The 25,509-nt window shown below is 44.1% G+C and overlaps 1 protein-coding gene and 1 long non-coding RNA gene across 3 annotated transcripts in view; one reads left to right on the top strand and one right to left on the bottom strand.

Moving 5' to 3' along the window:
* HEMK1 (HemK methyltransferase 1, mitochondrial release factors N(5)-glutamine) overlaps positions 1 to 25,509 on the top strand; it is a 54,400-nt gene that overhangs the window by 25,094 nt on the left and 3,797 nt on the right. Inside the window, exons 6-11 of one of the 2 annotated variants that reach the window (XR_014003651.1) lie at positions 394 to 458; positions 6,239 to 6,288; positions 8,662 to 8,767; positions 9,232 to 9,327; positions 15,332 to 15,445; positions 16,228 to 16,461. Coding sequence is in view for 1 of the 2 variants with exons in the window: in XM_081178024.1 (XP_081034150.1) it covers positions 394 to 458; positions 6,239 to 6,288; positions 8,662 to 8,767; positions 9,232 to 9,327; positions 15,332 to 15,445; positions 16,228 to 16,282 (486 nt within the window). In the remaining variant the exon portion in view is untranslated. Of the gene's footprint in view, positions 1 to 393; positions 459 to 6,238; positions 6,289 to 8,661; positions 8,768 to 9,231; positions 9,328 to 15,331; positions 15,446 to 16,227; positions 16,520 to 25,509 lie in introns of those variants that run through there. The other variant, XM_081178024.1, reaches the window with a different exon arrangement.
* Positions 17,470 to 25,409, bottom strand: LOC308577878. Its single transcript, XR_014003745.1, has 3 exons — positions 25,077 to 25,409; positions 18,656 to 19,031; positions 17,470 to 18,504 (listed from the first exon to the last, which is right to left on the bottom strand). It is a non-coding gene; the product is annotated as an uncharacterized lncRNA (long non-coding RNA).

Raw genomic sequence — 25,509 nt, 5'->3', positions numbered from 1 at the left:
AACATCGTATTCATTTATTTATTTTTTGCTCCAGCAGCCTTGTACCTGGCATGGCTCAGGAATTCCCAGGGTGGTTTAACAATCATTCCCTCTTCGCAGGCAACTCTTGGAATTGTAGCTCTGTGAGGGGAATAGGGGATCTCCTACCAGCTTTCAGCATGCCTAACAAACTACATTTCCCAGGATTCTTTGGGAGAAGCCATATAAAAGTAGTATGAAACTGCTTTGAATATATAGTGCAGATGGGGGCTTAGAAAGAGCTCTGTTCCAAAGCATTACAGTGGCCTTGCTCATCTCAGTTGCTCCAAAGGGCATTTTTTTCCCACCAGCTGTGCCCAAGAAATTATTTCATGTTTGCTTCTGTTGTGCTTGTTCCCTTTCTTTCTTTCTTAGAGCAGAGTCATTGCCACAGATAAATCACAAGCTGCTGTGAATCTCGCCAAGGAAAATGCAGCAAGGTAAGAGCACTGTAAGGACGCGGGTGGCATTGTGGGTAAAACCTCAGTGCCTAGGACTTGCTGATCGCAAGGTCGACTGTTCGAATCTCCGCGGCGTGGTGAGCTCCCGTCGTTCAGTCCCAGCTCCTGCCCACCTAGCAGTTCAAAAGCACCCCTAAGTGCAAGTAGATAAATAGGTACTGCTTTATAGCGGGAAGGTAAACGGCATTTCCGTGTGCGGCGCTGGTGCTGGCTCGCCAGATGCAGCTTCGTCACGCTGGCCACGTGACCCGGAAGTGTCTCCGGACAGCGCTGGCTCCCGGCCTCTTGAGCGAGATGAGCGCGCAACCCTAGAGTCGGACACGACTGGCCCATACGGGCAGGGGTACCTTTACCTTTAAGAGCACGTACCCTATATATACTAATAGCCAACATTTTCTATTTCTTTACCAATGTGTCTGACATTTGGTCAGTTTACTGGTGCTCTGTTCCTAATTTCAGGCAGTTTAAACAAAGCATCTGGGTTGTATAAACAAACATTTTTAATGGTCAGGATTTAAAACCGTGGGATGCAGCGTAAACAATTCTGCCTTAACTCTCCAAGCACTATTGCACTTGTATATTAGAAAGCATTACTAAATCAACTATCATACAACCAACCTATAATTACTGGAGAAACTCGATCAGATTTTTTTAAAAAATAAGACAAGATTAAGATCTTGGCTGTGAGAACCTGCTCCCTGACTGACTCCAGCTACAAAAGCTAAGGCAGCTGAACAGACTCTTGGGTCGGGGTATAGCTTAGTGGATTTTGCTGCTGTTGGTGTTGCCCCAATTGTTTACAATGTTTTAAATTGTTTTTAACTGCTTTTTAACTTTTTAATTTGGGGGTTTCATTATTTTTAAAATAAGGGAGTAAGACATTCCTAGGAAGAGAAGAGCTGGGAATAACAGGGGCGACCCCAATCACAGTAATTCAGGGTAGGAGGGCAGGCCAGGTAAAGGGCAAATACCACAGGCAGTTAGTGACTGTACCCTGTGCCAGCTCCTGCTCCAATCTGACAGGTTGCGGTTGTCCTATCAGTCAGCCCTTGACTCTGTGGCTGCTATTGATGAATGCCAGGGGTGCTCTGAGTAAGACCTCTCTCATCCATGGTCTGATAATGGATGAGGAGGCTGATCTGGTCTGTATCACTGAGACCTGGGTGAGTGAGCAGGATGGAGTTGGTCCCACGCAGCTGTGCCCACCTGGGTACTCAAGCATCAGGGCAGACTTGAGGGACAGGGAGGGCAAGTTGCTGTCATCTATAGAGATCCCATCTCTCTCTCTCCAGGCTCTCTGTCCAGTTTGGGGAAACTAGAATTGAGTTCCTGGCATTGGGCAGTCAGGACAGATTAGGGAGTCTGCTAGTTTACCACCATTGCCCAGGAGTTTCCTTGCCTGAGCTGACAGAACTGGTCTTGGAAGCGGTGTTGAGGACTCCCAAGACCGCTGGTTTTGGAGGACTTCAACATTTGTGCCAAGGCAACTGGCTCAGGACATCATTGCTGCCATGATTATCGTGGAGCTGTCCCAACATGTCATCGGACCAAGCCACACTCTGGACCTTATTCTCTCAACTGAGCAGAAAAAAAGGTGATCTGAAAGTGAATGATATTGACATCAGCCCCTTCTCACGGTCAGATTACTTTATGTTGAGATTTAGGCTTTCAGCACCTTTCCCTCTCTACAGAGGGGGGAATTAACGCGTGAGAAAGGGCCTCAGATGATGAACGTAGAATCTGGCATGGTTTATACAGGGAGAGACGTCCTTAAGTTCCTTCTTTTTGTATTTCCTCCACAAGAGTTCCAGACGGTGGCAACACATGAACAGGCCTTTTCTGCAGTGGCTCCCCTTTTGTGGAATGCTCTCCCCAGGGAGGCTTACCTGGTACCGTCATTACATATCTTTAGGCGCCAGGCAAAAACATTTCTCTATAACCAGGCCTTTGGCTGATTAACATTCTACAAATCTGCTTTGGGAGATTTGTGGGAGGAGGTGGGTTATTGGTTTGTTTTTGTTTTATTATGTATTTTGTGTTCTCATTTTGTATTTTTATGTTGTGAACCACCATGTGATCTTCGGATGAAGAGCAGTATACAAATTTAAATTCTTATTCTTATTAATACATTGTTTAATTTTACACAGGTTTTTAAATATAAACAAGTTTTACAGTATAAGACATGGGCTCGCTCTATCATCATGATCAAGTTAAATTAATTACTACATATCACCTGTTGGTTATGTGACAGAGTGAAGAAAGGAACAATAAACATATGCCTTCTTTTTATTTCATAAGAGTTACCCTTTCTTAATTATGGATTTGTTCTTATCTGACAGCTAGAGACTTTACTTTATTCCCCTTCCTGTAGCACCCAGACCCATTTGGGATGTTTACACAGTAATTCAGAGATTGTGTTGTAATATCAGTAGATAACAATGGGTGCAACACAGTAGAGCTATCTCATAGGAGGAGTATTTTGATACCTGTGAATTTCTGATTAACAAGCATGACTACTTTTCCGCTGTGCTGGTGGGGGTGGAGGGGAGAGGAATCCGTTCAGAATGGCAGCAGAGTTGGGGGAAAGTTGAACCAACTAACATGTGAGCAGGAGACAGTTGCATTAGTTTAGTTTAAGATCATGAAAATTGCAGCTTGCAGGTGGAACCTCCGATATTCTGAGTTAGACTGCTGGGCCTCTTTTAGGCCACCACATTCTGCTCCAATTATTGCTGAGCTAGTCACAAGCATTTTTGCCCTCTGCAAAGGTGCCCTTCCCACTTTGGCTATTATTTGCAAGTCTTCACAAAAGAAAATTCAAGGGATCAGATCAGGGGTGAGTGGTTGGAGAAGAGCACAGCCCCTCTGCTTCAGTAATGGAGACAGCTTTCTCTCTCATCCTTGAGATTGAATATGCCCAGCTAGGCATGTCACAGCTATTGGTGCAAGTCTTGGGGGCCTGTCAGCTCCTCACTACCATCTATTCATTTGCCCTCTATCTCTGACCCAGTCTGCACAATTTCCTAGAGCAGTGGTAGGGAGCCAGTGGCATTTGAGATGTTTTTGGGCTCTTATCTGCCCCAGACAGGGCAAGTGGAGGGTTCTGCTCCATCGCTTCCCTACTTGCATGCTTGAAGAGGGCAATTAGGCAGGTGACCGGGCAGGTAGGAACAGAACCACTGTAGTCCAGTGCCTCCAAACTGCATCCCACACAGTTGATCTAGGAAGAGACCATATTCAATGATATCAAAAGCTGCTGAGTGATCAAGTAAGAGTAACAGGGTTGCACTTCCCCTGCCACTTTCCCGATACAGGTCATCCATCAGGGTGACCAAGACTGATTCAGTCCCGAAACCAGGCCTAAACCAAGACTGAAGTGGATCCAAATAACCAGTGTCATCCAGGAGCACTTGCAGTAGTAGAGAGGCCTGCAGCCTGTTGATGAGTTAATTATCAGAAGGGACTCTTATCCTACTGTAGTTTATCCCTCTATTTCTTGAAAAGATATGCCCTCTGCAAATAGTTTTGCTAACCAAGACTATTAGTAATATTTGGTGGAGTAAATGAGTCCTAAAGGACTCCAGATTTGTTTGCATAGTCTTGGAATGGTGTTTTCAGATTCTGAGTCATTTTTGTTCATTGAACTGGTAAATCAGGCCAACCCAGAAATGAGTTGAAAAAGAGTCACCCATCCTGGTTCTCTGTTTACTCTACTTTCACTTTGGGAGTAGATACGAGCTGCCTGTAGCAGAGCAGAGCCACCTGTTTCCCACATGTGGCTTTTTTCTAACAGGCTGCTGGTGAAAGAGGCACCAGCCACAGGATTTTCAGACTTCTAGATGTTATGTCAGGTGAACTATCTCCCGATCTGCTAGTGCTGGAGAATCTGATAAGGAGATGCGAGTAGGAAGCAAACATGGAGCTTTGCAAATTCACCTTTTCATTTTTACATTTTAATCTTGAGAGGCTGTCAAGGCCTGTCCCCCTGCAGCGGTTTTCCACAAGGCCACCATATTAAGCCACGTTATCTTCCCATCTAAGCCAGTTGTGCGCTTGCTACACCTTTTAAGCGGCATGTTATAATGTTAGTGCTCCCCTGTGGGCAAATCTTGGGTAAGACCCATTCTCTGCTAATGAGTCCCACGCCCATATCTTCCAAAGGCATGTGATTGCAGACTGGTGGATTTTCTTTTCTTTTTAGGGGGCCCTTTATTCCTAGTCAGGATTTGCCATGTGCTTATGATCCCTGTACTGAGAAACTTGGCCAGAGCCATGGGACTTGGCATCCCTTTCTTCCCTAAATTCCTAAATTCCACCACCGACTGTTGTTGCTTACCCACGTAAGGACTTGTCAAGCAACTGTTCTCTCAGCTTCCACTTACGTAATAACTATTCTGCAGAATGTTATACAGCTGCAAAATTTCATTTTGTTTGATCACATTTCTGTTTTACCCATCTTCAATGACAGCAGTGGGGAAACCTTTCTGTGGCTAAATTTGGCTGGCAGGGGTCCTAATTTGGCCTGTGAGGCCATTTCCTCAACCCATGGCCACCTTCTCCACAACCGCTGCAATGCCCCACTATAAACAATATATACAATATATACAAACCCCAATAAAGCAATATTGCAGACACATGGTGGTGTTGAACATATCACAGCAGCAGCCAGGGTGTGGCGATTTCTGCTTTCTAACATCATAATATACCGCCAGCTAAACTTAGTGATTTAGCGGTATATTATGATGTTGGAAAGGAGATGGGGAGGAAGAAAGTACCACATTTTTTGCCCTATAGGACGCACCGGCCCATAGGACGCACCTAGATTTGGGGGGGATAAAGGGGGGGATTTTTTTTTCCCCCAGGCATGGGGCTGGGGAGGGGGAAGTCTGAGCTTCCCCCACCCCAGCCCCCAGAACAGGCAGCTCTCTGCAAGCCATTGGAGGCCAGTGCGAAGTCGCGCCTGGTTCCCACAGCTTGCGGAGAGCTGCGCAAAGCCTGCTCTGGGAGCATGCGGGGCTGGGGGCGGGGAAAGCCCGAGCTTCCCCCTCCCCCAGAACGGGTCCCAGAGCGATCCTGAAGCTGCGCGCAGCTTAGCGATCGCTCTGGGAGCTTGCGGGGCTGGGGGCGGGGAAAGCCCGCCGCCAGACTCCAAAGCATGTCGGGAGACAGCAGGATGGCGCGCTGCGCCTTCCCGCTGTCCCCCGAGCTTGCGGGGCTGGCGGCAGGGAGAAGAGGGCTTCTCCCCGCTGCCAGCCTCCAAACCAGGACGGGGGACAGCGGAATGGCAGCATTCCACCTCCCCGCTGTCCCTCGAGCTTGTGGGGCTCGCTCTCCAGGCTTCAGCGAAAGTCTGCATTCACCCCATAGGATGCAGACACATTCCCCCTTCATTTTTGGAGGGGGAAAAGTGCGTCCTATAGGGCGAAAAATACGGTAATTGCCAGCCACGGAGACTGATCATCTTTAGTTTTCTAATGACTTCCTACAGAGGAGAACTGCAGTGAGGAGTGCAAAATTCCTTGCTTAATCAAAGTTTTGCATAATTGATGGTTACACTAATAACATCTCTCTCTTTTTCTTTTGAGCTTGTGCCAAACAGAACCATAATAATTACTTCACAGTTTCCAGACTGAAAAACTGTGCTGTTGATTGTTGCAATGGTTTTCTTCATTAGATTGGATGTGATGGGTTTTAATGCCATTTTCAATTGTTACATTAAAAGATGATCTGTATCTCATGTATGATCTCTTCTCTAAAAGGTTACATCTGCAGGACAGGGTAAAGATCCTTCACCATGATGTGTCTTCAAGTAAGTTTCATATATGCAGTTGCTCATGTTAATTGGTACCAGGGGAAGGTCAAAGACAAGAGCCATTGTGTATTAAAATGCAGGAGTGCTAATTCTCACATGTCAGAAGTGACCTGCAGAACACAGTTGCCAATCGCCATTTCTGTACATTCAACACTGTATTAGTATGTGGTACCCAAAATGCATCAATTTGCCCAGTTACCTCCGTCATATTTTGTATTCTGCTTTTTATTCCTTTTAGTGCTCTCTGTTTTCAATTATTTTATTGATTTATTGCTTTTATAAAATGTGTCATGAGCTTTTGTAAAAAAAAAAATAGCCCTGTACTGTATATTATTATTTTCAGTTGAAGAATGAGTTAAATGTGTTGAGCTGAGGCCTTATATGGCAGCACAGTACTTGCAAAGCGTGGCTTGCTGATTTTTGTAAACAATTTGAATGCTGAGGTAAGCAAACCTGGCTGCACTTCAGTAACCTTTTTCCTCCCCTGAAGAAAAAGTCCCTTTTTCAAATATGTCACTTTAAATGTCTTCACAAAATTCTGAAGCGGCCATTTTGCCAGATTTTTAAAACTTAACAGGTACGAGTCCCGGTCAGGGAAAAAGGCAGGATGTGAATAGACATAAAAATAACCAGAATTTGGCTTTTGAGAACTGTAGGGCATTGGCATTCATGATGCTGGGAAACACTTTGTGTTATAATGCTGCCATTATATAACCATTGGCATGTTTCAGCACTCCATATAGTGCTATGAAACCTGTGGTGCTGTAGCTCCCTTAAGGTATTATTTATTCCAAAATTGCCACAGCTTCATATGTTGTTCTTTATAATCCGGCCAGGTACAGCAGCAGCCCATGCGGGGAGCAGAGTGGCAGCAGTGCCCTCCCAGTGGCTAGGAATAGAGGGGCAAGGCAGTGAGGTCAGGGAGTTCCAAGTTGGTGGTAGAGGCCTCTGCAAGGCTTCCACCAACCTGTAGCTTCCCCCAAACTTGCCACCATCATGCCCAGTCCTGACAAGCAGGACACACTTATTGGGAGAGCGCTACTGCTGCTTTTCACACCACTGTTTTAACAGTATACAGTTCCCTTAAACATTGTTTTGCAGTTTATAAGTTTGGAAGGGTTTTCTAATTTGTTTTTTTATTGGGCGGGGGGACCGTGGTGTCATTTAGATGATCAGTGTAGGCCTTATAAGCTGCTGTTTAGTCTCTGGACCAAGTACTTCTCCTTCATCTTCTCTTTGTCAGAGGAGGGAAGGAGTGCTTGACACCCTTGATTTATGAACCATGGTTTACGAAGGCTGGATTACACATGTGATCCAGACCAACCTGCTAGTTATTCTGGCAAGTTGGGAGGGATAAACAAATACAATTTCGCAAGTTACCTTTGAGCCTGTTATTATACCTAAAGTTTGTTTTGCTTTGCTTTTGTTTTTTGGTAAAGCTTTTTATAATTTTTATTTCGTTCTATAATGTACAATTATAAGAGCAGACAAAAATTAAATGGTGAAAAACAAAATTATAAAATAGGCACATGGAATGAGTAGTTGCACATGATTTAAAAACAACAGAGCCCAAGTTAGGACTGTCAACTCTCGTTCCAGATTTGCCAGGCTTGTCTTGAAAATGATGGTTCTGCTATATATATATGTCATAAGGAAATGCCAAACCATATAAAAAGTGTCTGGGGATTCTAGTCCTTGCTGAAATCTCAAATTATATGTGATTTTCTCCTTTATACAGTGGTGCCCCGCAAGACGAAATTAATTCGTTCCGCAATTTTTGTTGTCTAGCGAATTTTTCGTCTTGCGAAGCACGAAATCCCATAGGAATGCATTGAAAATCAATTAATGCGTTCCTATGGTCAAAAAAAGTCGAAACAAAGCCAAATTTGGTACAACAACAGTTTATTAACTGCTCTTTAAAGTCACACATACTGTAAAGAGCAGTTCAAAAATTGAAGGGAAAATAAATTAACTTTATAAACAAAACATGTCTTTGTTTTTAGACAAAGGAAACAAAGCCGCGAGACGTTTTCGTCTTGCGAAGCAAGCCCATAGGGAAATTTCGTCTTGCGAGGCAAATCGAAAACGGAAAAACCTTTCGTCTAGCGAGTTTTTTGTCTTGCGAGGCATTCGTCTTGCGAGGTACCACTGTAGCTATATTCCAGAGTGAGCAGTACCAAGCATTCAGTGCAAGTTTTTTGGCTGTTTTCCACTGAGTTGCAATTTGTGTTGCTAAGATCGTATATAAGATCAATTCTTTTGACAATACGTATACATTGGTTGCATCAAAAATATTCAGTAGCATTAATTTTGGTGATATTTATCATTTCTGTCAACCTAACATTTGTTTTTATCCTTTCTTCAATGTAGGTTCCTGGGAATGCCTACTGCCCTGGGGTTTGATAGATATTATAATCAGTAATCCACCATACATTTTCCATGAAGACATGACTCAGTTGGCGGCAGAAATCCTCAGGTAGCCAGAAACCTCTCCCCTCTTTGTTCCTCACTACATTTCTGGCCCCCCCTTTTGCTCTTTGGTGAGGACTGCTGGCATTCTAAAGGCCAGTCTAGGTATGATGTGGGGAGATCTTTGAGTTCAAAGGGGCTCTCGCCATTTTTTGAAGAGATGGTAGCAGCTGCTGGACCCCTTCCCCATCTCCCTGGCATGGTTCTGAGGTGTCATGACCTTTTCCATTTCCCTTGAAAGAATGGGCCATAGCTGAGTGATAGAGCGCGTGATTTGTATGCAGGAGGTTCCAGAATCAATCCCTGACAACTCCAGGTAGGGCCAGAAAAAATATTGCCTGAATGAAACCTTGGAGAACTGCCACTGCCTGTCAGTAGCAAACATGTATTTCAGGTGGCCTTGTTTGTTTTGCTGCTGTGTGTAAAGCTAGGTAATGCTTTGGGTTTTTAGACCTTGTCTTTGGTTTCTAGATATGAGGATCTTGGTGCACTGGATGGGGGAAAGGATGGGATGAGTGTAATAAAACAGATTCTGAAATTGGCTTCATACATCCTCAAGGATGGCAGGTAAGTTCTGGCTAATGCTGGCTGCTTCTTTTCCAACAATAAGGGAGCTTCGTTGCAGGGAACTGGGAATAAGACTTCCTGAGGGACACCATCTGCCACCACAGCTAAAATAATTTGGAGGAAGAGAATGACAGGAGTGTGCAAATGAGAGCAGTTTCCGTCTTTCCCAGTTCTCTTCCTTTTCTGTCTCAGGTTCATAGATTGGGGATTGAGGAAAAACTCCACAACTGAGGTGAGAAATCCTCCCTTGTTACCTATTCCCCTTGCTTAAAAATCACACAGTGACCAGGGCAGAAGAGAGGGGAGGCAGACAGACTGCTACGTCAGCCTGGAGCGGGAGCAGCAGTCAGGTCCAGATCAGGCCTGGTGTCATCCCATGACAGCAGCTAGGCTGGCTCATCCCTGCACCTAGAAAGTGCCATTTAGGGGGTTTCTTCTGTTGCCACCAGTGCAGATCTTGTCAGGAGCGCTTTGGCATGCCCACATGTTTGGTGGGTGGGAGGGAGAGCTAGGCCCAGCATTCACTCCACAGACAGTGGGTGGGAGAGGCCAGCAGGGGTGAAACAGGGGCACCCCCACTCAATCCAAGCCCTAGCCCAGCACCTTTAAAGTACACCTCCAAATTTGCATTTTGGTGTGGAAATACCACGGGTCTCCCTTTTACTGATACGAGGAGGAATTAAACCCCCATGTGGGGGTCTACAGCCCCCTGCCTAACCATTCGACCATCCTACCTGTGTCATTAATTCGTTGGTTATTTTCAACAAACCATAAAGATATCGGCACCTTTTATCTATTATTTGGCACCTGAGCTGGTATGGAGAGAGAGAGAGAGAGAGAGAGAGAGAGTTACAAAAAGATAATTTAAAAAATAGTTGAAGGAATCACTGGAGTTGAGGAAGTTATATTAGGTGGCACTTGGGAAGTGATCCTAAGATACTATATTGCGATGATTTGGGGAAGTTCATTTGGGAACTTAAAGGCCAGCAGCCAGCTGCATCTCAAAATACCCTGCTGTGGCTGAGATGTTCCAATTTGCGGCTCTGTACTTTTAAGAACACACCCATCCACCAGAAAACGTAGCTTTGCTGGTGAAGATCTCCATTAAGATAGATTGGGAGGAGAGAAACCACAGTACGTATAATAAACAAGTGTGAGAAAGATCTCTTTAAAGTTTGCTTCATTAGCCAGATTATTACAAGTCCAGTTTAAACTCAATCCTAGGAAACAACCCACAGCTTCCTTTCGCAACTACGATGTTTCAGCGGATTTCAAAACACTTGAAGAAAACCCCACAAATCACAAATAATTGAAAATGTCGAATAATATTTCTGGGTAGTGGTTGTGGAAAACTTGGACACCTCTCTGGAGGCTGAGAGTTCTCTCAGTGCCTCCAGTTACTTTAAGTGTACCAGATCAGGGAGAATTGGGGTATGGCAGTCAGCTCTGTGCTTTCTCAGTGGAGCACAGCTACTACAGTGGTACCTCGGGTTACAGACGCTTCAGGTTACAGACTCCGCTAACCCAGACATAGTACCTCGGGTTAAGAACTTTGCTTCAGGATGAGAACAGAAATCGTGTGGTGGCAGCAGGAGGCCCCATTAGCTAAAGTGGTACCTCAGGTTAAGAACAGTTTCAGGTTAAGAACAGACCTCCAGAACAAATTAAGTTCTTAACCTGAGGTACCACTGTACAAAGGATGGTTAGTGGAACAGCCACCAGTGGAAGCGAATTGAACAATACATGTAGAGATCTGATCTGCGGTCAACAGCAGCAATGCCAGGGCTGTCCCTACCATTATGTAAGTGTGACGCACTTGCCTCAGACAAATGCTAGCAGGTGGGGAGCAGTGGCAGCTCCCCTGACTGTTTTCCTGCTGGGAGAGGGAAACTGTGTGTGCCCCCTCAACTAGCCTAAAGCCCTTAGTGGCAGTGTCCAATCCTCCTTTAACTACACTCCTGGCACCTTACAGGTCAAAAGTGTCATCAGGCAGTACCAGTTTGCATCAGCATTGGTGGGCGAGGTAGCATTTCTCAGCCAGCCAGCCCTTTGCCTTCGCAGCACTATAGGAAGTAATACCCCAGAGGCCTCTGCATCACTTCCCTGTGCTATCTTGCCCTTTAGTGCTGGAAAGTGGAGGGGTAGCTTAGAAATCTCCTGCAGCTCCCAGGTGCATGGCACCTAGGCTGTGCTTCTCAGTGCAGGGTTCCTGAGAGTCATGTCCCTTCTGAGCTGGGCCCTGCCTTGGCCTTCCAGTCCTAGCACTAGATGAAGAATGGTGCCGAGAGAGGAAAACTCAGTACAAAAGCAAAAAAGGGGGAAATAATCCTTGACCACATAGCACTGAAACAAGAAGTCGGGAACTATTTAAATATTAATTTTACACAATAGGAACATACATAGAAAGCTGCCTTATGCTGAGTCAGACAGTTGATCCACCTAGCTCAGTGTTTTCTACACTGACTGGCAAAAGTTCTCTGGGGTTTCAGCCAAAATTGTCAATTCTGGGGATTGAACCTGGGGCCGTCTGAATGCAAAGCAGTTGCTCTGAGTTACCATCCTTCTCATCACTATTACAGTAACTAGGTCTCATTGGATTGTTGTGTAACATGCACTTTATTATTGTGTTAGGAAGGGCTTTCATTTTATTTTATGCATTCTAAATTAATTTACTTTTTGCATGCTGCATCTAATATGTGTTTGCTGTTCCTGATGAATATACTGTACTTTGGGTAAACTGGGCACTACATTGTTCTGATCAAAGTCAACTTTGTTCTGGACCTCCTTCCCTGCTGTCCCTGTCTGAGCTTAAGGGAAAGGCTGCTTTATTGGCTCAGAGTACTCTAACCGAAAGGATGTGGGTGGCGCTGTAGGTTAAACCACAGAGCCTAGGACTTGCCGATCAAAAGGTTGGCGGTTCAAATCCCCGTGATGGGGTGAGCTCCCGTTGCTCGGTCCCTGCTCCTGCCAACCTAGCTGTTCGAAAGCACATCAAAGTGCAAGTAGATAAATAGGTACCGCTCCGGCGGGAAGGTAAACGGCGTTTCCGTGCTCTGCTCTGGTTCGCCAGAAGCGGCTTAGTCATGCTGGCCACATGATCCAGAAGCTGTACACCAGCTCCCTTGGCCAGTAAAGCGAGATGAGCGCCGCAACCCCAGAGTCATCCGCGACTGGACCTAATGGTCAGGGGTCCCTTTACCTTTTACTCTAACCAAAGGGGAGGGTTAGCAGTGATGTAATGGTGGCGGTGACTGTATTGAAGAAGTTGATCATCTCTGGGCATAGAGAATTCCTCAACCAGCAGACTTCAATAATGAACTAACCAAAAAGAGAGAAAAGTGTTTAAAGTCTTTTAGAACTTAGTGTTTTTATTTTGTTTAATAATAAACAAAGTTTGTTAAGCCTAGACGGATAATTGGAAGGTGGTTAAATATTTTCCAGCAGTTTCTTGGGATGGGGAGGGAGAGAGCTGGGGTGGCAGTGTTTTTCCCGGAGCATGAGAAAGTAAAAACTGGTAGCACGTATATTGCTACATTCTTGTGGGTTTTAAAAAGGCACTGGTGATTTAACAGCCAAAGAAAAGCAACTTGAAATCCCTCCTGCAAAGTTGGAGCACAAATCTTGCCATCTCATACTCCAGGGTTTATAATATCATTTTTCATTGTTAACCTCAAAGCATAACCAGTGTTTCATAGAATCTGTGGAGTTTTTGCTTTATTTTAGTTATTTATTAACTCCCCCCTCAAAAAAGGTGGCGGAGGAATTGAAGGAAAAACATTTTGAAGGTCACACATGCCCATTTTGTGTGTGTGACTGGGCCTGGTTGATTCAGAGGGAATGTTCCGTGTGGGAAAGCTCTGAAAGCACTCACTGCCTGGGTTTGGCTCATTCTCCATCAGTTTATTATTTAGCCTGCAAAACTGCCATTGGCTGTGTTCAAGCTGAGAATCATTAGGGATGGGTTTGGGTATAGTCATTAAGATGTCTATCAGGGTGCACTAGAAACTTAGATTGTAAGATTCCTAGTCCAGTAGCAGAAAATAATTAGTTCTGGTGACAGGTGTGGAATCCTGAATCTCTAAATAGAAAATGTCCTCTGGGAACCAAACTACATGATAACTGTTAACTGCAGCCGTGCATTTCATGTATCTGGGTTAGTTCTTGTTAAACAGCAACCACAGCAGAGGTGGAATGCGAATCTGGACCCTTGGCGCAAGAGGAAAGGTTTGTAGTGCCTTGTCCTTTCACTGTCCTGGGGAAAATCCTATTATTTCCCCGAAGTGCTTGTTTTTTCTTGGAGAAATTCTCTCCTGGTTGGTTTGTTTCTTAAAAACAAAAAACCCTCTTCCATTCCACTGCGGTCCCAATCCTGAATGCCTTCCCAACCACAACTGCTAATTAACAACAGCAGAAGGACGCATTAAATGCAATAATACACAGATAAAATACTGTGTGTTCTAGCCCTTGTTGCACTCAAGGACAGATTAATGCTTAATGCTCAGCATGAACAAATAACTGATTTGGCAGATAAGGAGGGGATTATGATTGTTAGGCATGTATGAATGATGCCCCCAGGATTCTTTCATAATACTAGAACTCAGGTGATTCCATGACAATGAGTGGCAGTAGGTTCACGGCTAATGAAAGAAAATCTTTTTCACAATATGCATACCGTAGAGCAGCCATGTACAACACGTTGATCGCGAGCCCGCGGTCGACTGCCGGGTTGTCTCTGGTCAGTCGTGGGGCCTTTCTCTGCAACCTCAGATGCAGCAGCAACCGCTGCCGCTGCCAGTCTCCACAGCGATGCAACCCTGAGCAGCACAGAGGGAGGCATGAGGCACTATCGGGATCCCCATCAGCTGCGAGACTCCCCTTGACAGGAGAGAGAAAGAGAGAGAAGCTGACTCCTCAGATCCATGCAAACTAATATAAAAATATAGTTTGACTTTTCTCACTTGTTTAGTTACTTCTCCATCTAGTAACTATTTGGATCTGTCATAATGATATCCAAACATAACTTCTGTATCTGTGAACTAAAGATTATTTATTTCTTTGTTTAATAAACTGAAATGACTACGGAGGGTGGTAGATCACTGCCAGTTTTTGATACTTGTTGGTAGATTGCAGGCAACTTGAGGTTGGACGTGTCTGCCGTAGAGGATTAATTGCAACCAGAGATTCTGGTAGCCTCCAACTTGGGGGAGGGCAGGCAGGTCCACCAGCAGTGCTTTTTTGGGTGGAAAAAAGAATGTGCTTCAGGCTAGCACAGTGTGTTACACACCCACCCAAAAGTACTGAATATCAGCCATAGCTGCTGAATATAGTTTTAAGTGCTTGGGGCAAAAGCACTTTCTCAATCTTGCTTTGCTTGCTCTTGGCCCCTGTTCGGAGATAGTGTGTTAAACTTAATATACCATTGGTCAGATTCAGCACCAGCAGTTCTTAGGTTCATAGAGTTCTATTTTCTGGTCCCAAGTAACAGGTTTTTACCCCCTGCTCCACCAAAAGAATCCATCTGCTACTGCTTGCGCCACCATTCCTTCAACACCATTGATTGCTTCAGTTTAAAGGAGTCATAGCGTTCTTTCTCAATTGAATTATATGCTGTCAGGTTAAGAACTGAAGTGCATAAATAAGAAGTGAGTATTCAGATGAGGAGCCTGCGTCAATTGGACTAGTCTGTATGGGACTTTATGAACCACCGGATGGTAGCTTGAGGCTCCCAACTATCATGACCTAATTGAACTGGGCGTGTGATTGCATCACGATTCACCCAGCTCTTAATTTAATCCATGCTCAACTTGCAGCCTCAAAGCTGCCAAAAACATTTGGAAGCTCAGTGTGTTTGAGCAATTGCACAAATCACTTCAGTGTGTGCTTAAAACGCTGTGCAGATCCACTAAACCCGCATTCTCAACATGCCAATTTGATCATGTGAAGTGCCCTGTCTATTAGGAAGTTTTGATCAAGTTGGCTCATTCTCTTGCTTCTCTGCTTTCAGGAGTGTGTTTCTAGAAGTTGACCCCAGGCACCCAGAGATGGTGGAGAACTGGCTGTGCAGTCACCCCGACTTGCTTCTCTTTGTGTCTGCCACCCATAATGACTTTTGTGGAAAGTAAGTGCTTGTTTTACATTCATTCTTGTTCTACTGTCTACTAGAGTAGTTTCACAAAAGCGTAATGAGCACTGGCAAGTGTTGCCCCCTGCTTGGAATGCTGTGAGTCTTAGTGGAAAGATGCTCCAGTTCAGGGGTAGGCAACCTAAGGCCCGCGGGCCGGATGCAACCCAATCGCCTTCTCAGTCTGGCCTGCGGACGGTCTGGGAATCAGGGTGTTTTTACATGAGTAGAATGTGTCCTTATATTTAAAATGCATCTCTGGGTTATTTGTGGGGCACAGACATCCGTTCATTCCCCCCCCCCCCAAAAATATATATATATATATACTCCAGCCCACCACATGGTCTGAGGAACAGTGGACCGGCCCACGGCTGAAAAAGGTTGCTGACCCCTGCTCCAGCTGACACATATTCTGCTACAAAAGTTTGAGCCACATGTTTTTCTCCTTCCATGGCATGCATGCCATGGCAGGACGGCCTTCGGAAAAGAAATAACAGTTTGGAAATCCATTAATCACATGAAAAAAAACTATTCTCTTTCTGTCCTGATGCATTTTGGGCATCATTCCTAAGTAAGTGAAGGTGAACACCACTTGTCACCTCCAGCTTGCCACCAAAATAACTCAGGCATATCATGAATGTACTATAAGCACTTCCTGTATCTGATGAAGCGGATTCTAGTCCAGAGAGGTTTGTGCCATGAGATATTTTCTTCTTCATTGTAGCCCTTGTTGTCTCTCTATGGGGGTCAATGCTGTGTTTTGTTGTCTTCCTGTATAGGCCACGGTTCCTGCATATTCAGAAACATGAGGGAGAAAACAACAGAAGATTCTGAATGAGTTCTGTCATCCCAGCACAGCTGCCTTTAGTGTTAGTCAACAGAGAAAAGAATCCTTCTGTTAGACCTCAGTGCTGCAATAGGGATGGGAGTTTGGAACCTGTACCAGTGAACTCTGACGGTATATTCTCAAACAGCCAGTAAGAACACTCCATCCTGCTGGACACTTCATTCAGGTGATCAGCAGGCCCCGTTGTGTGATAGCTGTTATGTAAAGAAAGTTTCAAACTGTCACACGGTTGTTGCTGTTCTCACGTGAAAGGTGTTTGCTCTGCATTTTCTCTCTCTATCTTTCTGCCATGATTTTTGCCAGCAAGTGGTTTTCATCAGGTGGAATAGTGCCACTTTCCACATACGGTTAAGCAGATCATTGAAAGTAAAGCCCACACTTTGCTTGCTGCATAAGCCTCACAAAAACGAATAGAAGTTTATATTGATAAAATATGATAGAGAGTTCAACTTTGCATTAACAACAATCAAGAGGGAAAGTTTTCATATGTGAAGACCTTAAATTGATTGAACCTTCCAATGAATGTAAGAAGAGCCTTGCTGGACCAAGTCAAAGACCCATCTAGTCCAGCCCCCTGTTCTCATGGTGGCCAGCTTGATGCCTGTGGGAAACTGGCAAGCAGGACGTGAGTGAAACAGGACTCTCCCCACTTGGAATTCCCAGCAACTAGTGTTCAGAGGCATACTACCTGCAACAGCAGATGAAGAACATGTTGGGGAAAAGCAGCAATGCAAAAGCCAGCTGCAGGTGGCTGGAATGCAAAACAGGATGTTGTTGTCTGGAACTGTACTGTTGGGGAAAAGGGGCAGTCCATTCTCTGTACTGAGCACCGGATGTTAGCTCAGAGTGTCATCTGACCTGTACTGGAAGTACAGGGGTGGAGTTGTGACTCTACTGCTGGAGTCTGGAGAGTGCAGTCACGTTTCTCTGTACTGCTGAAATGACAGGAATAAAAAACATGTAAATAGACTCCTGTCTGTCTCTTTACCCCTCCCTGGGGGAATGCAGGGAGAGGGAGGATGGTGTGTTCTTCTCACGTCTGAGGAGGATCGCCGATTTGTGACCTTGCCTGTATTCTGCCGGGAGACGCAGACGGGAAGGCCAACAAGTATCTCAGTCGGTTGCCCGGGGGAGGCCAGTTACCTCTGACTGCGAGCTGAGATACTGACAGAACATACCCTTCTAACCTCCTTATCCTCCATGAATTTGTGGAAATCTCATTTTAAGACATCCAGGTTGGTGGCCCATCACTGCATCTTTGGGGAGTGAAGCACACAGGTTGCTTATGAAGACAGGGTGAAAACTTGCTCCTGTTCCTCTTGATCTTTTAATCTGGAGTCTACCAGAAATATACAAGTACAGGGCAAGCCCAACCATGTGTGGCAAGACAACCAAAGCAGTTCCTTGGCAGGCAAACATTATGCTGTGTGTGATGCAAGAAGTGTGCTTGCCCCCAGGTTCCACTGGAATGTGGCAGCAGACGCCGGGGCAAAACATTTGGGTTTGCAGCAAAATGTCTGACCCAGCCCTGAATGAGCTGGCATGTTAACTTACAAGATTTTGACCTCAGTGAATTTGAACCTAATTTAGACCTCTGCCTCTAATTCAGATCCAAGTCCAGACTTGTTTATCCAGGGTTTTTGGTAGGGGAAAATTACTCATCCAGGAGGAATGTCTGGAGAAGCAGGAGATGAATTTGCTGAAGGAAAGGACAAAAGTGCATGTATCAATAGTAGAGCTTCTTCCCTAAATGGAACCAGCTAGAGGATTTCGGATCGAATACGAACAGAAGCCACAAATAGGACAAAGAAAGAAATGCCCTGTGGCTTCTGCTCAAAAGTTAGGTTTTGCAGTTTACTCTGGTTTGACTAAACATCTGGACAGAAAGATCATCTTGGTTATTCTGGATTTAGTAAATGCTGGTTACATCCTTGCATCCATAAAAACTGCCCTCCAGTGTGCATTTTAACGGTCATGTGACTGGTTAAGTGCCTCTTATGCTATACCACCCTACTGTGGGCTAAAGTTTGGTAAGGGAGAGGATACATGTTGCTTCCATGTGTATACAAGCAAGAACTACTGTTTCCCTACATCTTTTGTATGGGGTAAGTTGAAGTCTTTTTGCAGCCTTTGAGCACAGACAGGAATTCCTTTCCAGTCATCTTATAAGCTCTTTGAAAGAGCAGGTAGATCCTGCCGCCTTACCTATCTTATTCACACAATTAGAATGGCTGAAGTGGACTAAGAGGCAACATTTCAGTGAATATTCTTGAGGACAGGCTCTTATTAGCTGTAACCCTGATATATATATATATGTACGTACACTTGTTCAGGTTTCTTAGAGAGGATTTTCAAGCTACACAACTAGGGAGCACACACTAAACATGACATGCTCCTGTAGGATTGTTGAGAGGTACGCTAACTATTCTGTCCATCAGCTTTATAATTTCACACTCTGATGTAGTCATTAAACATGTTACTGCTGTATTTTTCAGTGTGCATTTTAGGCTACGTTGTGCAAAATGGTACTCAGCTGGACTGACTCAGCATAGGATTGTAGAGTTGGAAGGGACCATGAGGGTCATTTAGTCCAACCCCCTGCAATGCAGGAATTATTTGACCAACGCAGGGCTTGAATCCACAACGCTGTGATTTCAGAGTCTCCTGCTGTACTGGCTGAGCTATCCCAGCATTATATCAGCATTCCTAACTTCTTAAGCATTTTGAGAAAGCAACCTTTTTTTAAAAATAATATTTATTGCTTTTACAATTTAAACACTACAAAAAAACAAAGAAAAAACAATACATTACAATACAAAGACACTACCTTACACTAAAACTGTTCAGTTTCTGTTAATTGGTTCTCGTGGGAAACTTGCAGATTCTAGCTTCACCAATTAACTCAAGCTGGTGTCAATTTACTCTTGGCAGAAAGCCCAGGTCTGCTTGACCTAGAAACTACTCACTCTGATTGGTTAACGAGCAGCACTCAACTCTGTTATCTAGGGATTGCTAGCACAGTTTGATGTGAGGTGTGTTAGGAGTTAGAAGTGCTGTGTATGGTTATGAGAGAGAGAGAGAAAGATAGGGTTTATTTGCTTTGTTTTGTATGCAGAAACTCTGCTGGTTTTATTTTTCCTTTTTTAATAAATCCTGTAAATAGTTATTCTGAGTCTAGCTGACTAGTCATTACTGCCGCAACTAGCTTCTTCGCTGTGCAGGAAAACTCTGCTACGTTTGGGCTAAAGCCAATAGGGCTATGCCTGACACTCCAAAGTTCCATGAGGTTATGGGCATTGTGCTGCCAGCCTGAGTTGCGGTGGTGTCAGCATCAACGGCGTTGGTTCCAGTAGTTCCAGAAGTTGTTGTTCTCTGGCTGGTTCCTGACCGTGGTGAGCTGGTGACGCAGCGGACACAAGGACAACAGCTGCAGCGTGTGAGTGCTGGGTGCTGTGGTTCCTGTTTTCTCTCTCGGTGGTCGTGAGTAGCTGGTTCCGGGTTCCAGGGACATCGCTCTCAAGATGGCCTCACAACCAGGTCAGATGGCTTTTGAGCGTCTGAATGACTCCAATTACTTGCTGTGGTCGGAATGCATGCAGGCAGTGCTGCAGAGGGATCGTCTCTGGCAAGTGGTGAGTAAGTTTCCTACGAAGCCTGATGATGAAGACCTCGATAAAGACCAAAGAGCAAGGGCCACAATTGTCTTGGGGCTGGAAGATTCCCAGTTGCCGTATGTGAGGGGAATCAAGACAGCTAGAGGTGTGTGGCAAGCACTTAAAGAACTCCATGTGCGTGAGACAGCGGTTTCCAAGCTGTTCATTTGCAAGGCATTGTACAAGGCAATGTTACAGCCTGGGGTTACAATGCAGGAACACCTACACAGTTTACAGTTAAAGTTTGCTGTGCTACAGGAAAGAGACTGTGCATTAGACCAGCAGGAGAAGGTGGCTATTATTTTGAGTTCTCTCCCGGAAAGCTGGGATAATTTAGTTTTGTCTCTAGAAGGCATACAGGAGCGTGATTTATCAGTCAGTTATGTTACTGGGCGTTTGATTGAAGAATGGCAGAAGAGGCAAGAAAGGTCGGTGGCTGCAGAGACTTCTACTGGCGGGCGGTTTGGAAGGAGTTCTCATGCCGTGCCAGAGGTGAAGCAAAAGCAGCGTACTGGTGAGGAGTCAGCGTTTGCTGTTAGGCGTTGTTTCCGATGTGGGTCTTCAGCGCATCTAAAAAGACAATGTCCGGAGTTGGTCAAGTCTCAGTTGCCGGTGCAGGAGCAGAGACGAGATCAGCAGCAGCAGCAGCGTAAAAAGAAATTCTTCAAACGAAAACAGTCGGCTCAGCTGGTGACCGGCGAGGTCAAGAGTGCTGATGAGAAACAAGCGGTCTGGGTGGTCGATTCGGGAGCATCTCGCCACATCGTGAATTCAGATGAATTGTTTGTTTCCAAGAACTCAGCACAGCGCAGCCAGGTGGCTCTAGCAGACGGAAGTACTTCCGAAGTGATTTCGGGGGGTGCAGTTTTTGTTCCTTGTCTTCGTGAATACCTGCAAAATGTACTTTGTGTGCCTTCATTAAGGAGCAATCTGATGTCTGTAGATTGTTTGCTAAAAGCTGGGTTTAAAGTGTATTTTGAAGGAGACAGTTGCATTATTAAGAAGGCTGGTGAGATTTTAGGCACTGCTAAGTCAGAGGGAGGCTTGTTTTGGCTTAAAGCAGGATCTCAAGTTGCAGCAGTAGTCAGTAAATCTCAGCCTGCAGTGAATAACAAAGCTATACATGACAACTGTGTGCACTTATTGCATAGGAAAATGGGGCATGCTTGCTGGAAAAGTGTACTAAAAATGTCCGAATTGGCTGATGGGGGTAATTTAAAGAGTTGTAACAAGTACCTTGATTGTAATGTTTGTAAAAAGGTTAAAACCCACAGAGTCTCTTACCCCAGAAGCGACAGAGTTAGTGAGTCACCGCTACAGCTGGTTCACATGGACGTAATTGGTCCATTTGCTGTAAGCAGGGGTGGATCGCGCTTTTCACTAACAATTGTGGATGACGCCACGCGTTACTCTTGGGTGTTTCCCATGAAAAATAAGGGTGACGTGTTCACTAAGTTTAAAGGCTGGGTGGCATCTGTGGAAAGATTTCTGTCCATTAAACTCAGAAGGATTCAGACGGACAGAGGTGGCGAATTTATGTCAAATGCCTTTAAAGATTGGTTACAAAAGCGTGGCATTGGGCATAGGAAAACGAACGTTTTTTCCCCAGAGGAGAATGGCGTTGCAGAACGAAAAAACAGATCTTTACAGGATATGATGTTTTCCATGCTTGATGATGCTGATTTACCCATGTCTTATTGGGGGGAGAGCATGCTCACCGCGTGTTATCTCCAAAATAGGCTCTTTCATCAAACAATAGGTACAACTCCGTACTTTAAATTGTTTCAGAAAAAACCCAAAATTGACCATTTGCATGTGTTTGGATCAAAAGCCTGGGTATTAATTCCGAAACAAATGAGGAAGAAGGGAGATCCTAAGACCAAACAGCTAGTGTTTGTGGGTTACCAGGAGCTGGGAAAAGGTTTCCGCTTTGCTGAAGGGACAAATGGCATTGTGATCTCCAGGAATGCCAGTTTTTGTGAACATAGTGGCTGGGAGAGACTACATGCCAATACTGAGGTTTGGTTTGAACCTTCCCAGGAGCTTCATGACTCTGAAGGTAAACACAGAGAATCAGAGTCTGAGGGGGAGGAAAGTTCAGATAAGAGCTCTCAAGAAAGTGGAGTTAGCCAGAGACCAGTTGCTAAGCAACAAAAGAGACGTCATAGTTCTGAGGAGGAAAGTGGGTCAGAAGAAAAATTTTCTCCCAGAAGATCTAAAAGACAAAACAAAGGAGTGCCTCCAGTGCGTTTTTCTCCAGATACTGCAAATGTGTTTAGTGTAAGTGCAGAACCCAAGAGTTTTCAGGAGGTGTTAAAGTTACCAAAAGAGGAGGCAGAGCGCTGGAAACAGGCAATGGAGGAAGAGATGTCCTCTCTGAATGAGCACAAGGTTTTTACACCAGTAGCAGCGCCTGAGGGGGCAAAGATTGTAGGCTGCAGGTGGGTGTACAAAAGACTTAGGCCCGGTTAGGACATATCTAGGGTTGGAAGTGTGCTGGGCCCAAGATGGCAGCTGCCTAATTAGTCAGCAGAACAAAGTTAAACAACTACTGACTACATACAGGATGCAGGATTGCAAAGGGGCAGCGGTGCCTATGGATCCAGGTTTCATAAAAACACTTCACATAGATGAGAGTCCTGAATTTGAACATCCTGATGTATATCACTCTGTAATTGGAAGTTTATTGTATATAGCACAGTGGTCCAGACCTGATATTAGCTATGCAGTAGGCATATTAAGTAGATTGGTCTCAAAACCCACACTAAATGCCTGGAAAGGGGTAAAACAAGTTCTGAGATACCTCAAACAGACAATTGGCTATATGTTACAATTAAATTCTTCAGAGGACGAAATGTTGAGTTGCTACTGTGATAGTGACTGGGGAAATTTGCCAGATAGAAAATCTGTCACAGGACTAGTCATAAGGGTCGGTGGAGCTTTAATCAGCTGGCGGTCTCGCAAGCAAGACGTTGTAAGTGTGTCATCAACGGAATCAGAGTATGCCGCATTGAGTGAATTGTGCAACGAGGTGATTTATTTCAAGCATTTGTTAACAGATTTAAATGTGAATTGTGGAGAACCAGTACAAGTTTACATTGATAATCAAGCTTGTATAACATTAAGTAAAACAGAGGGTTTCAAATCGCGTTCCAAACATATCTCTGTAAAATACCAAAATGTACGTTGCTGTGTACAAGACAATGTAATCACCTGTACTTATGTGTCAAGTGAAGAAAATGTAGCAGATGTGTTAACTAAACCATTGGCAAAGATAAAGAACAAGCGAATGTGCAAGGGTTTAGGTTTGCTGGAAAAATGATCTCCTACATAGGTGTATTTGGTGTTAATTGTTCAGCAGAATCTGTGAGGGGGTGTTCAGTTTCTGTTAATTGGTTCTCGTGGGAAACTTGCAGATTCTAGCTTCACCAATTAACTCAAGCTGGTGTCAATTTACTCTTGGCAGAAAGCCCAGGTCTGCTTGACCTAGAAACTACTCACTCTGATTGGTTAACGAGCAGCACTCAACTCTGTTATCTAGGGATTGCTAGCACAGTTTGATGTGAGGTGTGTTAGGAGTTAGAAGTGCTGTGTATGGTTATGAGAGAGAGAGAGAAAGATAGGGTTTATTTGCTTTGTTTTGTATGCAGAAACTCTGCTGGTTTTATTTTTCCTTTTTTAATAAATCCTGTAAATAGTTATTCTGAGTCTAGCTGACTAGTCATTACTGCCGCAACTAGCTTCTTCGCTGTGCAGGAAAACTCTGCTACGTTTGGGCTAAAGCCAATAGGGCTATGCCTGACACTCCAAAGTTCCATGAAAAACATTAAACTAACAAGACAAAACAAAAACAATTTAAAAACACATCAACAAAGAAGAGAGAAAAAAAATCAATATCTTATCTTTCTTTCACATATTTCCACGACCTCCTCACACCTCCCTTTTTGTATTCCACTTCTATTAATTATTTCAGCAATTCCTTTCCATCTTCCCCTGTTTCCTATCCTGTAATTATCTTAACACATTTCAACCTTATTTTTCCTTTAATACTCTATTAATCTATTTGTACTTAATTCCTTATAACCTTTCTACTAAAGCCATATCACTTCATTCCAACATTCTTCTAGCGTTCCTTAATTTTACAATATTTCTGTAAATAGTCTTTAAACTTTTTCCACTCTTCTTCCACCGACTCTTCTCCCTGGTCTCGGATTCTGCCAGTCATTTCCGCCAATTCCATGTAGTCCATCAACTTCATCTGCCATTCTTCCCTGGTGGGCAGATCTTGTGTCTTCCAATACTTCGCGATGAGTATTCTTGCTGCTGTTGTTGCATACATAAAAAAAGTTCTATCCTTCTTTAGCACCAATTGGCCGACCATGCCCAGGAGAAAGGCCTCTGGTTTCTTAAGGAAGGTATATTTAAATACCTTTTTCATTTCATTATAAATCATCTCCCAGAATGTCTTAATCCTTGGGCACGTCCACCAAAGGTGAAATAATGTACCTTCAGTCTCATTACATTTCCAACATTTATTATCGGGCAAATGGTAAATTTTTTCAAGCTTAACTGGTGTCATGTACCACCTATAAATCATTTTCATTAAATTTTCTCTTAGGGCATTACATGCCGTAAATTTCATACCTGTGGTCCATAACTGTTCCCAGTCAGCCATCATTATGTTATGTCCAACATCTTGTGCCCATTTAATCATAGCTGATTTCACTGTTTCATCCTGAGTGTTCCATTTCAACAGCAAGTTATACATTCTTGACAAATTCTTGGTTTTTGGATCTAACAATTCTGTTTCCAATTTTGATTTTTCCACCTGGAAACCAACTTTTTTGTCCAATTTGTATGCCTCCATTATTTGATAATAATGGAGCCAATCTCGCACTTTGTTTTTCAATTTTTCAAAGCTCTGCAATTTTATTCTGTCTCCATCTTGCACCAGAATTTCCCAATATTTCGGCCATTTGGCCTCCATATTGAGTTTTTTCTGTGCCTTCGCTTCCATTGGTGACAACCATCTTGGGGTTTTCTTTTCTAACAAATCCTTATATCTTATCCAAACATTAAACAATGCTTTTCTAACAATATGATTTTAAACACATTTTGAGAAAGCAACCTGAATTGCAATTATTAATCTCATTCTTTCCTGGCAACAGTCTTCAGAGGTCAATGACCATTTAGTCCTAATTTACAGTTGGGCACAATGCAGAGGAAACTGGCCTAAGACTGCCCAGCAAGCTCATGGCTAAGAGGGAAATTGAACCCAAGTCCAACTGCTGCTATATGCCTATGCTTACCTTCCCATTTTGTCTCCTTTTATAAAAGTTTGTGTTACAGTTTTTGAGCCAATGATCTTTAAGATCACATGGCATGTGCTGACCTCCTCTTTAGGACACGAGGGGAGAAAATTGCCATTTTCTTTTGCATGAGTTTCTTTGCCAAAGTGTCCTGGCACTTTGTGTGCCACAGCATCTAATACACGTTTAGCAAAACACTTCATCTCAGAAGCCTCTGAGAACATATTAACGTGGCAGGCTCCAAGGGGCCAG

The sequence above is a fragment of the Podarcis bocagei genome, assembly GCF_964188305.1.
Source record: "Podarcis bocagei genome assembly, chromosome: 2".
Lineage (NCBI taxonomy): Eukaryota > Metazoa > Chordata > Lepidosauria > Squamata > Lacertidae > Podarcis > Podarcis bocagei.
This window is presented reverse-complemented; position numbering and strand designations above follow the sequence as displayed.